Raw genomic sequence first — 12,863 nt, forward strand, 5'->3', positions numbered from 1 at the left:
ATTTATACACGCGAGGGTTATTTAAATATGGTTTATTTCAAATGTTTGAGTCACTTCTCAAAGTTAACAGATGGTAAATTGCAGCAGTATCAGTTATTTAAAGGCAATCAAATCAACAAGAAAAAGAACATTGCATATTTAAGCACCAAGACTGAACAGCAGCTGCATAGTTCCCATAGACATCTGACCTTCTAAGGAGTACTGTTAGACCTGCACATTGTCTACATGCTGATACAGTACAGTGATGTAGTCCAGTATACATAAAGATGCTGCTGGGCTCATGGGCTGTAAACATCCAACTTCTTTTCTCTAGACCAATCATATCTTTCCAGGGTCCTCCTTGAGCATAACAGTCCTATTGAAAACCAGCTGGGGAAAGAAAACGGGACAAAGATGAGCAAGAAGACACTACTTTCTCACTTAATCTTCCTCTAACAGGTTTCTTCCTTGTATACTTGTGTACGTGTGTGTGTGTGTGTGTGCTTGTGCGCGTTGCATTGCTTGGTCTTACCTTTTCAGTGGTACTATCTGGATCCACAGAGAAATAACCCTCTCTCTCAAACTGGAATTTATCAAAGACCTTGGCTGTGCTTACTGACCGGTCTACTAAGGCACTTTCAATCACTTTCAGGGAATGCTGGAGGAAAAGGTCAAAAGCTTTATTTTTTTTGTAGGTGTAACTGCTACAAAACATTGGTGCCATGTTTTATAATGGAATTATTGCTGAATGCTACTTGGAAAACTAGAACTCTGTTTGGGGGCTGTACTAAGTGCAGGCTACTCTTACCAGGTTGATGTCACTCAGGAAGCCACCAGGCACTTCGGTTGCGTCTTCTGGGTTTTTGTGGAGGAAGCTAAAATCAGAAATACAGATTCAGATATGCATACACAAAACGATTGTAAATGTTGACCCAAAAATTATTATTGAGCTCATTTTTACTCATGCTGTTTATAGGTCATGCTGCAGTTCATTTATGCTTTTTATGGTAATTTAAGATCATCATAAATGTATGTGCGTTTATCTACATTGTTGGTTACAGACTGCAACCTCATACCCACACACACTTACAGCCGCTCGTAGAGACGCACTTCACACTGCAGTGGCTGGCTGACCCAGTGTATGAAGGCCTTGGGCTTCTCAGCAGAGTCCGAGCTGGTGCAGGTTACTTCCAGCTCCACCACCTTACCGCTGGCATCCTGTCAGCAGGGCAGCAAACCAAAAGCCGGAAAAATTGTTTAAATAAATAAAGAGAAAAAGAACAGGCAAGCACTAACTAAATTCAAAAGGAAGGGCATGATTAAACACTAAAGAGTGGTTATGATATTACATTATTCATTTATCACACTAATAAAAAAAAAAACCTTAGATCCAACAGTTGTAACCCTAAAAACAATTAGCAAAGTTTGACTTTTCCTCTGAAACACAGACACAGGACATACAGACATAAAATTCCCTTTAAGACATGGCTCACTTTGATGACGCGCTGCACAGATATGACATAGCCTGCATGTCTCAGGCCTACTGGCTGCTCAGGGGTCAGACGCTTAAAGCCCTTCTCCATTACCTACAGGGAGTGTGCAACAGTGTTAACACTTCAAACGCACATGCAGTGCAAGCAGTATTACACAAACCGCAAACTGTAAAAACCAAGGGTAGATGACCGGCTTTATTCCTCTCTACCCTCTCACACAAACTAACCTACCTCTCGGAAGTCGTTCTCCTCGATGAAGATGGTTTTGGAGAAGGGAACAACATGGCTGCCCCTGCTCTCATCAGCAGGGAAGTCAGGAACACGAACATCTGACTGAGTGACACATGGATACAGAAAGTTTGGTGATTGTGGGAGAGCGACTGCAGTAGGTTGTTTTAGGCTTGTGTATGAAAAAGTGCTTCAAACGTCTGTCGAAAGTATGCGTGGGGGTTACCTGTGCGTTGCTGGGAAGATTGGTGATGGTAACTCTGAGAGGCTCCAGGACAGCCATGGCTCTTGGTGCGGTGTCATTAAGCACCTCCCTCACACATGCCTCCAGTAGGTGGGGCTCTGTGGTCGTCTGGGAAACAGTCACGCCCACCTACATGGAGGCAAACAAACACAACCGATTTAATAAGAATTATTTAAAGGCAACTCTGGCCAGAAAGTAAACAGAAATATTTTGAATGGGTCTCTTACACGTGCACAGAAGTTGTTGATGGCCTCAGGAGGGAAGCCACGTCGCCTGAGAGCTGTGAGGGTGAAGAGGCGCGGGTCATCCCAGTCTCTGCGAACGCAAACACGGCCCGGCTAATAAGGGCTCTGATGATCCAGTGACCAAAACCAATACATTAAGCTACACTAAATTTGTAGACAAGACTGAATAAATGAAAGAATCACATCCTATTGTGTGTGTGTGATGTTTATATAGGACATGACATCCATTTAGAAACAAGAGGACCAATCAGTAGAGAGGGAAGGAGGAGTCTTACCTGACCACGCCCGTCTCCACTAGTTTGATAATCTTCCTCTTGGAGACCACCGTGTAGGTGAGGTTGAGCCTGCCATACTCCCACTGCACGGGGCAGTAGACGTCCAGAGCATTGCACAGCCAGAAATATGACGACCGCCTTAGAGAGGCAGACAGAGACATGGCACACAACACGAGGTACTGCCTTTACAGGCCACGTGCACGGCTACCTCAGAGGCAGCTCCAGCCAACACAACACAAAGGCAGGGGCTCTAGAAGCATGCGAACATCTCAACAGGAAGCCCCGTCCCACCGTGCCTACCTGGCTTGGAACTCTTTGGTGCAGAGCGAGTGCGTGATGTGCTCGATGGAGTCACACAGGCAGTGTGTATAGTCATATGTAGGATAAATACACCTGCAGAGAGACGGAGGAGGCGAGTTGGGACAGGTGACACCTACCACGCGGACGGCGGACGGACATACACGTTCTGGCAGCCATGCTCCCCTACCAGGTGTCCCCGCTCCTGTGGTGGGCCGTGTACTTGATGCGGTAGGCCACCGGGTCCATCTTGCCGTCCTCCATGACCATCTTCATGCGGAGAGTGGCTTCGCCCTCGGTGAACATGCCCTTCCTCATCCTCTCGAAGAGCACCAGCGACTCCGCAACCGGCCGATCCCGCCACGGCGACGAAGGCACGTTGTGGCCCTTCAGCTCCTCGCCACGCTGGTGGCACACGTACGCATGGCCCCTGTAGACACAAATGTGTCCGCACAACAAATGCCCACAAGATGCACACTCGTAAAGGTTTAACTAAAAAAAAAAAAAAGAAAAAAAAAAGAAAAAAAAGAAAAGACAAATAGGCAACAATACTACATTTCCAAACAATGTGTGTGAAGATACTCAGTCAATCAGTGCCTGTTCAATTGAGCTACTGGCCTTCCTGAAATGACTGCTGTTAAATTATATAAATGATAAAGCCAGTCCTAGTATTCAGACACAGTCCCCCATTTACACATCCAATGTGTCCTTATAGATGAGAGTTTTCAAACAAACAGAAATGTTAGTACAATGCAGCACTTCAGTGGCAGGTTAGACCTTACTAGCAAAAAGAGCACTAAATCCTCTTCTAGAATCCCACTAAAATGAAAAAGTAGTATTGTGTTTTTCAGTGCAATTTGTTGCTGTATATAATACTAAACTGATATGAAAATTGCCAGAATATATATTCATTCTGGACTGAGAAATTAATTGGGGTCTCCTCTTTCCCAACCTGGATAGCCCTTGCGTCTGTGCATGTGTGTGTGCTGGACTGCTTGTTCACCTGCGAATGAGCTCCACGGCAAGGTCGTAGAGGGGTTGGAAGTAGTCGGACGCGTGGGTGATCACATAGGGTTTGTAACCTGGGCAACAGAGACAGAGCCCTCAGCTCAGAACGCAACACAAACATTGCTGACTCCTATAGCTTACAGTAAGGTTAGTCAACACCAAAGTCATGGGGTTGACTCATAAAGGAGCACACCGACTGAATAAGGGCATATGCCAAACGCTGATGGCAAATGCAAACTATTCACTATGTGCAAAACTGGCGTGGAGCAGCAAGAACAACCAATATCCAAGATATTGTAGCATATATTGTACCTCATTTAAAAACCATTTCACTGGACAAAATTAGATAATTTATTCCATCAGAACTTTACTTCAGGGCACCTCTCACAGATCGTGGTGGCCTCTGGTGACCCCACTGCAATTTGTTCTTGCAAAATGGAGGGAAGGCTTATGAGGACTCACCCAGCCACTCCACCATTTCTCGGATAGCAGTGAAGTATTTCTCTTCCTCTTTCTCTGGGTTGGTATCATCATATCGGAGGAAGCAGATACCATTATTTGCCTTTAGAGGGAGACAGAGCTTAAATGAGGTTAACTGGTTTTCGCATGCACAGCGAGTGGGCAATTTGATCACCGTTAGCTGCGGTACCTTGGCAAAGCCAAAGTTGAAGTTAATGGCCTTGGCATGGCCTATGTGCAGGATGCCGTTGGGTTCAGGAGGAAAGCGTGTCCGCACCTACACAATAACAGTGGCAGGAAGTCAAAGATGTTTTATAATCTTTAGCCTCTTCTTCACTATATCGCTCTATAAATTTCTTGGGGCAGTGTTAGCTCAGTGGTTAAGGTAGTTGACTTGCAAGATTGGTGGTTCAAGCCCCACAATTGCCCTGAGCAAGGCCCTTAACCCTCATTTGCTCAAGGTGTACTCAGTCACAACTAAGTCGCTTTGGATAAAAGCATCAGCTAAATGCTGTAAATGTACTTAAAAATCCTTTGCACTCACGCTCCCACCCCCCAAAAAACACACTCACCTGGCCACCAGTTATTTCCAGATGCTGTTTCAGCAGGTTCATGGTGTTGGGTGTTACAACATAACCTTCAGTCTTGTAATTCTCTCCTGTACAGACAAATGAGGACAACATCCACAAAAATTTATTACCTTTCATAAATACATTTTTATAAGTCGCTGCATGGCTCCTAATTCAAACTATTTCTTTCATGAGTTATTATATCCACAATTAAGTCTGAGAATCTACATTATATCCACACATTCCATGTGGCATTTTAGAAAAAGAAATTTAAGTTACTATGTATGCAAGAAGGATGCACTGAATAGCCAATGAAATTTTGAATTGTCAGGTTTCAAAGAAATATAAACATAACAGTCAGCAGTCCAAACAGCAGTTTACACTGAAGCAATACACAGTGGTCCTGACTCACCTGGCTTATGGAATTTGAGAGCTTCCCCTCTCAACTGCTCCATCAGAGACTTTGCCTCCGTTTTAACTTCTCCTATTCAGAATGAAACAAAAAAAAAAAAAGTGTCTTACTTCCAGGTTCTCTTAACTAAACCACGTTTTGGATTCAAACAAAATGAGGATTATGACTTTTATATGTGAGAATCAAAGAAATAAAAGGGGAAACATGGAGTGTCTTCCCACTGCCACGTCCCAAAAGTTTGGGGAAACAAGACATTCCTCGACACGCACCGTTCACAGTACTGCTCTTTTCCTCCTTAGTTTCATTCTCTGGGGCTTTGGCCTTAGCTGCCTGTGGGAGGGCACAAACATATCACTTCAGCAGTCACAAAACCTAGGTAATCTGCACAGTTCATATACACATACGTTATATGGACAAAAGTATCAGGACACTCCTGTTAATCAGTGAATTCAGGTGTCAGGTGTTTCATTCAGTCCCATGGGTTGTTCTAAAGAGCTCACTCAAACAGGGTATTGTAATAGGATGCCACCATTGCAACAAGTCAAGTTTGTGAAATTTCATCCTCATAGATATTCCATGATCAGCCGAGGTATAACTGAAGAGTGGAAATGTTTAGGAACCGCAGCAACTTAGCCAAGTGGCAGACCACATAATGTTACAAAATGGGGTCACCAAGGGGTGTAAAACATGCCGACACTGGACTCTGGAGCGCTTTTCTACTGTAGCATGACTGTCCCCAGTGCACAAACCAAGGTCTATGGTTGGGCAAGATGGGTGTGGAAGAACTTGACAGAGCCCTTACCTCAACCCCATCAAAGACCTTTGGGATGGACTAGAAGAGAGCTTGTGAGCCAGGCCTTCTAGTCCAGCATCAGTATCTGACCTCACAAACACTCTTCTGGATAAATAGGCAAAATTTCCCACAGACGCACTCCAAAATCTTGGAGAAACCCTTCCTAGAAAAGTGGAAGCTGTTATAGCTTCAAAGGTAAAACCAAGTCTGTATTAATGCCTATGGATTTAGAATGGGATGTCATAAAACACCTGCAGGTGTAGTGTGCAAGTGTCTCAATACTTTTGGTCACATATGTCTGATCTTCATAACCCTGCATTGTATGTTGGCTACAATGGCCTTGTAGTATTATGGTAAAAACAACGAAGCAAAATTGACACCAGATATGCCTTGGCTGTCAACTGCATTTGAAGTATTTGTGAACGCCCCCCCCGCCAGTATTCCTTAATTCTTTGTGAAATACACCATACACCACTGATCACATGGGACGGAAAGGACTTGGAAATCTACCTTTGGTTTCTTCTCCAAGTCTGCCTCCGTTTTAGGGCCCAAGAGGTGCAACACCTGTGAGATCAGGATCCGTTTAATCACAATTACTGTGCTTGCTGCTCAGACTACAATCAAATGCATAAACAAAAGGTGACCATACATACCTGCATGTCTACTTCATTCTTTACAATCTTCCCATCAGCCCATTTCATGGCAGCTCTGACCTCACCTATAAAAGATGTCAATGATTAAACATTAGGGAACTCCAGTATCAACAATGGAATGAATAAAAATGTATCCAAACATACCATAGATTCACAACCTATAAAAGGTTCCATCTGTAAGGGTATAAATGTCTAGAAGAGATTTGAAGGCAGCATTAAGAGGAGCTCACCCATTAGGAGCCCCATGTTAAACCGGTATCTTTCTGACAGTAGCTGCTCTTTGTGCTTTCTGATGATCTGCTCAACCTGTGAAGACCATACCAAGCATAAAGCTGTCAGGGGAATCAGAATGACCTACATAAATCTTGCAGTGAGCATTACATTGCAGCATCATATACCTGGATATATGCAATGTGTGTGTATTTCAGAATAGTCATATTCCTGTAAATCTAGCAAAAAACCTGTCCTGATCCACAGCACTGGCTGCCTTTGTTGTTTACAAACCCATATTCAGCTGTGTTCCCCATTTCCTTACCGTATCCTCTATCTCTTCTGGTGTGATGACAACACCCACACCACAGGCACTCTCGAAGGCTTTCTCGTCCAGAGGGTCCTGTGGGTGGCTCTTCACATAGTCCAGTGCCGCTGTATGCGAGACAGAGGCACAACATCAGATACACAATCCAAGACGATTGGTTGTCACTGCTGCACTGAATGTTTACGCCTGATCAGCAGTAAACTTAATGCAAACACATGCACGTGTATGTGAAGCTAAACTAGTACATTCCGAGATAGATATACAGGGGGTGTTTAAGACTTGGTAATATTGGACCTGATTACTCAGGGCACTCCTTGGACGAAGTGTAACCTTGGACTTAAATTGATTTTGGTTTCTAATTTTTAAAATATTTTATTATAGAGATAAATAATTCCAGGCTGTGTCTTCTGTGATGAGTTTTGTTTACTTCCATGTTGTTTCCTATAAATTCATATATTCTGCCCCTCCCCCCACCTCAAAAACAAAAAGGGTTTGATCCTTCTGTCCACAGATCATGTGTTGGAGACTTAGAGCGGTTAGCAAATCAGACGTGGTTAAACGGAAACCAAAGTCAGGATTTCAGAGACAAAAGGAGTGTAAAGAGGAAAAAGAAAGTAAGAAGAGCAAACTATTCTGCCTAGGGGCCAAAATCTGTTGCTACACCCCCAATTTCTAGGTATCTTATGTAACTAAACATATTTACTGTTTGTTTTTTAAATAAATTAAAACATAAGTTGCCTGCCCTCTTTTTCCACACGTTTTGTTTCTGCAATCCTGATTTGGTTTAATTTTAACCATTTCTGAATTGCTAACCTCTGTCTAGTCAACAACTCATGATCTGTGAGCAGGAGGTTCAAACCACTTTTGCTTTTGAGGCGATGGAGTTGCAGAATTTGCAAAAAGGAAATAAGCAGATAAACAGAACTTCTCATGGAAAATATATAGTCAGGCATTTTTATCTCTATAGCAGAGAGTATAAAAATTAGAAACCAAAATCAGTTTATTCCTGAGGCTATTGAAGGGCCCACGACGGCCAGGTCCACCATTACCAGCTGTGCCCCTGCTAGCAATTAGTTACATTTGCAATTATTTATATATATTTTTTAAAAGAACAAGTTGATAATGAAGCACAATTTCATTCAGTCCAGAAACTAATCATTCTTTAGTTATTGCAAGAGGCACCGTTTCTGCTGTCATAACAAAAGTTAGCAAGCACAGAAACTAGCTCGTAGTTCCAGAAGCATCCAGTCACTGAGGGAGAAAAAGCAGACACCCATTTCTTTTTGTTGCTTCACCCTTAAACGCATACCACCAATGAACCCCGTAAACAAACATATTACTTATTTTTGTTTCTTTATTTTCTGGAGAGGAGGTAGGTCTCCATGAGCAAACCAACGACACGGGGACAGCCAAAATGTGCGAAGCACTAGGTACGTTATCTAGGTTAGCTACCTGACACCTGCAGCTCTGTGGTGATCTTGCGTTGGACGATGTGCTGTGTCAAAAAAGCCAAACGCCGGGGTTCCCTTAGCCGGGACACCATACTGTAAAGCAGTGTTCCCGTAGCTTTGTCGATATCTGTGGATCCCAACAGCCCTTGTGCCTACAAGTCACACAAAAAACGACCATCGTTAGCTAGACTAGCTAAACCTATACTGCTAGCCGTCAAAAAACTCAATTACTGATAGCTCAGATTGTACTCTACTTAGCTAACGCTAAGTATCAAGCTTATGTTTCGAAAGTAAACGAGAGGGTCTAATAAAGATTTAAAAGTTTAGTTAAAAACAATAACTAAATACATAATGTGAGCTAAAATTGTAAGTTAATAAAATGAAAACGTTAGGTTAGTTAACTTTTCAGTCATTTGATTTTAAGGTTAAACAACCTCAGATCTGCATGCAACTAGTTATTAACCAAGATAAATTACAAATTGAAAAAATAATTCAAGACCAACTCGTACAACTGCAGCTATCTGAGCTTCGTAAAATGTACAAAATGCTTTTTAGGTTAGTTAGGTTAGCTACCTACACACATTTTAATTCGTCTAGTGACATGGGACAGTGACAGTTTGTCCTAGTTAACGTAACTAACGATAGTTTGATAGCATTTTAGCTCTTGCGGCCTGTCGATGCTTAATTTTCAGATTACCTGAGCAATCGCGTCCTTGAGAGCAGAGCTAAGCACTTCATTTTTTAATGTCTCTTTAGCTTTCTGCTCACTGAGCCCAATCGACGTGAAAAGAATCACCAAATCCGCCATGATCCTCACAGGTTCACATATGCGCCGCCGCCACAAGGAGTGAATCTATCTGGCCAGCATGGACGAAACTTTCAGGAAGGGTAAAAGGAGCCAATCCACGGTTATCTTACACACCGTTCCTACAATCACGATGCGTTTTGCAGCGATGCGTTGACTTCGTAACGAAAGGCATCATACTCGCAGGAGTTGCGTCAGTCAGTTTAGGTTGATGGATATTAATCATTTCAAAAAAAATTCAACATAACTGAAATTAGGGGACCAGCAGTAATAAAATTAAAGTACCTATAAAGAATGTTACAGATTATTAATGCAGCACACATTTCTTTAAGGAGAATTGCAATAACCATACGGATTCTCAGGTTGAACATTATACCAACTCCGCTAAAGTTTACTGTTGCTCACCCTCATTCGTTTGTTTTGAAAAAGCCGTGGACGGAATTTAGATATTTGAAACAACTTTTTCACCATCTTAACGTCATTTTAGCTGCTGTAATTAGTTGTGTCTATTATATAGTGAGCATTTATTCAGCAAAACGTCAAACGTTGTAAGATTGTTATATCTTTAATGCTGGTTATCCAATTAGCTAGCATTCGCTACAAATTTTGCGAAGTTAACTACCTAATAACTTCATAATGCACTGCAGAGTATTTTTTGCTTAATATTATTGTCAGTTCTTGACAGCAATATGAGCTTTCTTGTGGCAATTTGTTACTGAACCAGGACACAGTTGATTTCATCTCCATCTCTGGTCTAAGCGTGGACCAGCAGCGGGATGTCCCAGCACGCTTTACATTCGGTGGGGAAAAATACATGGCGTTCTCTCCCATGTTCACTCTCCGAACTTCGGTTAGACCTTACGCTTGGATGTGGACAAACCTTCCGGTAAAATATACTGCCCCATTCACATACCCGTGTCAGAAGAGTGGAGTAGTCTTGTAACATTTGAGTCCTCACCAATCAGCTACATAGCTAAATGGGTTTGTACATGACAAACTGGCGCTGACCATGTACAGGTGTGGCTCAAGTTGAGTAAGAAAGGTATACTGTTCCTCAAAAGGAACTCTTAATTTTTACAGATGGCGTGAGACAGGAGAAGGCCACTGGACAGGGGTGATGGGAGGACGAGTGTGGACGCTCACTCAGAATGAAGACACTTTATGGTACCACGTCTACCATTGCCATGGAAACCCAGGGCTAATTAATGGAAGGAAACGGAAAACAGCGGCGGGACTTAAAGGTTCAGGGAAGAAATCAAAAGAAACCATTGCTGTGAAGGAGGAAGAGAAGGCGGAGATGCTTGACACCGTGAGCTCAGAGGAGGACAAGAAAGAAGAAGAGCTTCTGAGAGACTATTTTCAGCTGCATGTTAAACTGGAGAACCTATATGAGGAATGGAGCAGTGCAGATCAACACTTCAATCACACAGGCAATATCTTCAGAGGTTAATTATTTCAAACCACTATTCTCAAGACTTAAGATAAAACCAATAATCCGAGCATGATGGAGTCATGGCATTAAATGGTGGTAAAGTGGGAAACATTTCTTAAGGGATGCTGTGACTGCAGTCCTGCTTGAAATGGCCAAACTCATATCGGCAGGTCTCCCCGCAAAGATCAAGACTCAGACTTGGACACATTGAATGAAAGTTATGGTATGCTAATATTTCTCAGTAAGCATTTGTGTGTGTGTGTGTGTGTGTTTGTGTGTGTGTGTGTGTGTGTGTGTGTGTGTGTGTGTGTGTGTGTGTGTGTGTGTGTGTGTTCGGTCTCAGGAGTGCGGATGTTGCGTCAGGACCCTGTGGAGTGTCTCTTCTCATTCATCTGTAGTTCCAATAATCACATCTCCCGGATTCAGGGCATGGTAGAGAGACTGTGTAACACACTGGGCACACCCCTTTGCAAGCTGGATAACACACACTATCATGACTTCCCCTCTATACAGACACTAGCGGGTATGAAGGCACACAGCCAACGCACTACATTTTTTAAAATCTCCATGCCGTCAGTCGTACACGTGTTGTCTATTGCTAATCCATATTAATCCCAATGGAGTCTCACATTAACAAATTGAATGTTTGACACCTTTAAGTAAAGTAAGATTGTCTTTGGTTTTGTGTGTATGTATGCGAGACAGACAGTAGTGTGGAGGCACGTCTGCGTGATATGGGCTTTGGCTACCGAGCTCGTTTCCTGTGGCGGAGCGCGCACCTCATCATGAGCACCCTCGGTCCCGACTGGCTCTACGAGCTCCGCAGCACCCCGTACTTGCAGGCCAGAGATGCACTCCGGACACTCCCTGGTGTCGGCCTCAAGGTGGCTAATCGTTTAGCTGCTAATGTGGCTACTGTTCTTAGCATTCAGTCTATAAAGCGTTTAGGGAAAAATAAGTTTGCTAGCCAGGTAAATAACTTGTCATGATATGGCGATGAAATGCAGAAAATGATTCCCAAGTAGGTGCATCACAACTCGGATCATAACTGGTCATACAATGCAGGCTACATGGCTCCCTGGTTTCACCTTTTTTAAAAACAAAAAAAGCCTGTATATGTAAGTGCTGCATTTTATAGACAGACTATGCTAATACTTGGCATGACTAGCAATAATTTATGTGATGCTTGATATAAGTGTGCGGGTGTGCACACCCCCACGTTCTGTCCAGGTGGCCGACTGTGTATGTTTGATGTCACTGGACAAGTCTGAAGCCGTCCCCGTAGATACACATGTGTGGCAGATTGCTAAGCGTGACTATAGCTGTGCTGCAGGTATTGGAAAGAAGACTCTGACTGATAAAGTCTATCAAGAGATTGGTGAGTGAAATAACACACCGACTTACATTGTCCTTCCCATGTCCACATTCGGTGTGGTGTCTTTGTTCTCCTTATTATGTATCCGAATGGTAGACATAATGGTGATAAAACCATATGCAGAATAGTGTGATCAAATATAAAACTTTGCGTGGATTCCAAAGTAACAGTGTGCTTGCACAAAATTACAAGAAATGGCACATGCCAATGAAAAAAAAATCTTGAGTATGCTGATCCCTCTTTATAAATCATAATCTTGAAAATGTGCACAGGTGAATGAGCTTCATATCCTGCCCCGGTGCCAATGCAATGCAAATGAATTTGTCAATGCAAATTACCTCATGAATACTTAAATATGGGGTGTCCCATTCATTACTGTGTGAGGTAGTGGCAAAAATAGCAGCTCAAAAGGCAAAAAAGGAATTGTGCAGAACGTTAAATGGAAGAGCTGGTGATGGAGATTGAGGTCAGGAAAAACATGTTTGGTGGTCCAATGATGTGCATTTGAAAACTGCAGGACTGTGCATCCTTTATAAGGAAACTGGCATGCTGTTTATGCTATAGCATACTCAGACCGCATGCTTAGTTACAGGACAGTCCTAAATGC

The 12,863-nt window shown here is 42.9% G+C and overlaps 2 protein-coding genes across 4 annotated transcripts in view; one reads left to right on the top strand and one right to left on the bottom strand.

Annotated features, from left to right (window-relative positions):
- Nucleotides 1-17: 17 nt before the first annotated feature.
- qars1 (glutaminyl-tRNA synthetase 1) lies at nt 18-9,485 on the bottom strand. Its single transcript, XM_027021160.2, has 23 exons — nt 9,342-9,485; nt 8,646-8,796; nt 7,191-7,300; nt 6,886-6,961; nt 6,656-6,720; nt 6,513-6,566; nt 5,479-5,539; nt 5,210-5,281; nt 4,801-4,886; nt 4,419-4,505; nt 4,232-4,331; nt 3,765-3,843; nt 2,952-3,191; nt 2,765-2,857; nt 2,465-2,602; nt 2,172-2,259; nt 1,927-2,073; nt 1,704-1,805; nt 1,473-1,565; nt 1,070-1,197; nt 788-854; nt 512-637; nt 18-369 (listed from the first exon to the last, which is right to left on the bottom strand). The coding sequence occupies exons 1-23, from the start codon at nt 9,450-9,452 to the stop codon at nt 319-321; spliced, it is 2,325 nt and encodes a 774-aa protein (XP_026876961.2). The 5' UTR covers nt 9,453-9,485; the 3' UTR covers nt 18-318.
- Nucleotides 9,486-9,633: 148 nt separating this feature from the next.
- Nucleotides 9,634-12,863, top strand: part of ogg1 (8-oxoguanine DNA glycosylase) — a 4,941-nt gene continuing 1,711 nt past the window's right edge. Inside the window, exons 1-6 of one of the 3 annotated variants that reach the window (XM_035536153.1) lie at nt 9,634-9,656; nt 10,174-10,335; nt 10,530-10,894; nt 11,225-11,404; nt 11,587-11,765; nt 12,112-12,259. In XM_035536153.1, coding sequence (XP_035392046.1) covers nt 10,226-10,335; nt 10,530-10,894; nt 11,225-11,404; nt 11,587-11,765; nt 12,112-12,259 — 982 coding nt within the window. In that variant the 5' untranslated portion in view covers nt 9,634-9,656; nt 10,174-10,225. The other 2 variants (XM_035536152.1, XM_027021127.2) reach the window with 2 other exon arrangements.

Source organism: Electrophorus electricus, chromosome 18, assembly GCF_013358815.1.
Source record: "Electrophorus electricus isolate fEleEle1 chromosome 18, fEleEle1.pri, whole genome shotgun sequence".
NCBI lineage: Eukaryota > Metazoa > Chordata > Actinopteri > Gymnotiformes > Gymnotidae > Electrophorus > Electrophorus electricus.

Bases quoted from the DNA above. Each gene is read 5' to 3' on its own strand.
- qars1 (XM_027021160.2), bottom strand. From the start codon at position 9,452: ATGGCGGATTTGGTGATTCTTTTCACGTCGATTGGGCTCAGTGAGCAG. The intron at 8,797-9,341 runs GTAATCTGAAAA...TGTGACTTGTAG, and splicing joins TCAAGGACGCGATTGCTCAG to GCACAAGGGCTGTTGGGATC. The intron at 4,332-4,418 runs GTACCGCAGCTA...CTCCCTCTAAAG, and splicing joins TCAACTTTGGCTTTGCCAAG to GCAAATAATGGTATCTGCTT.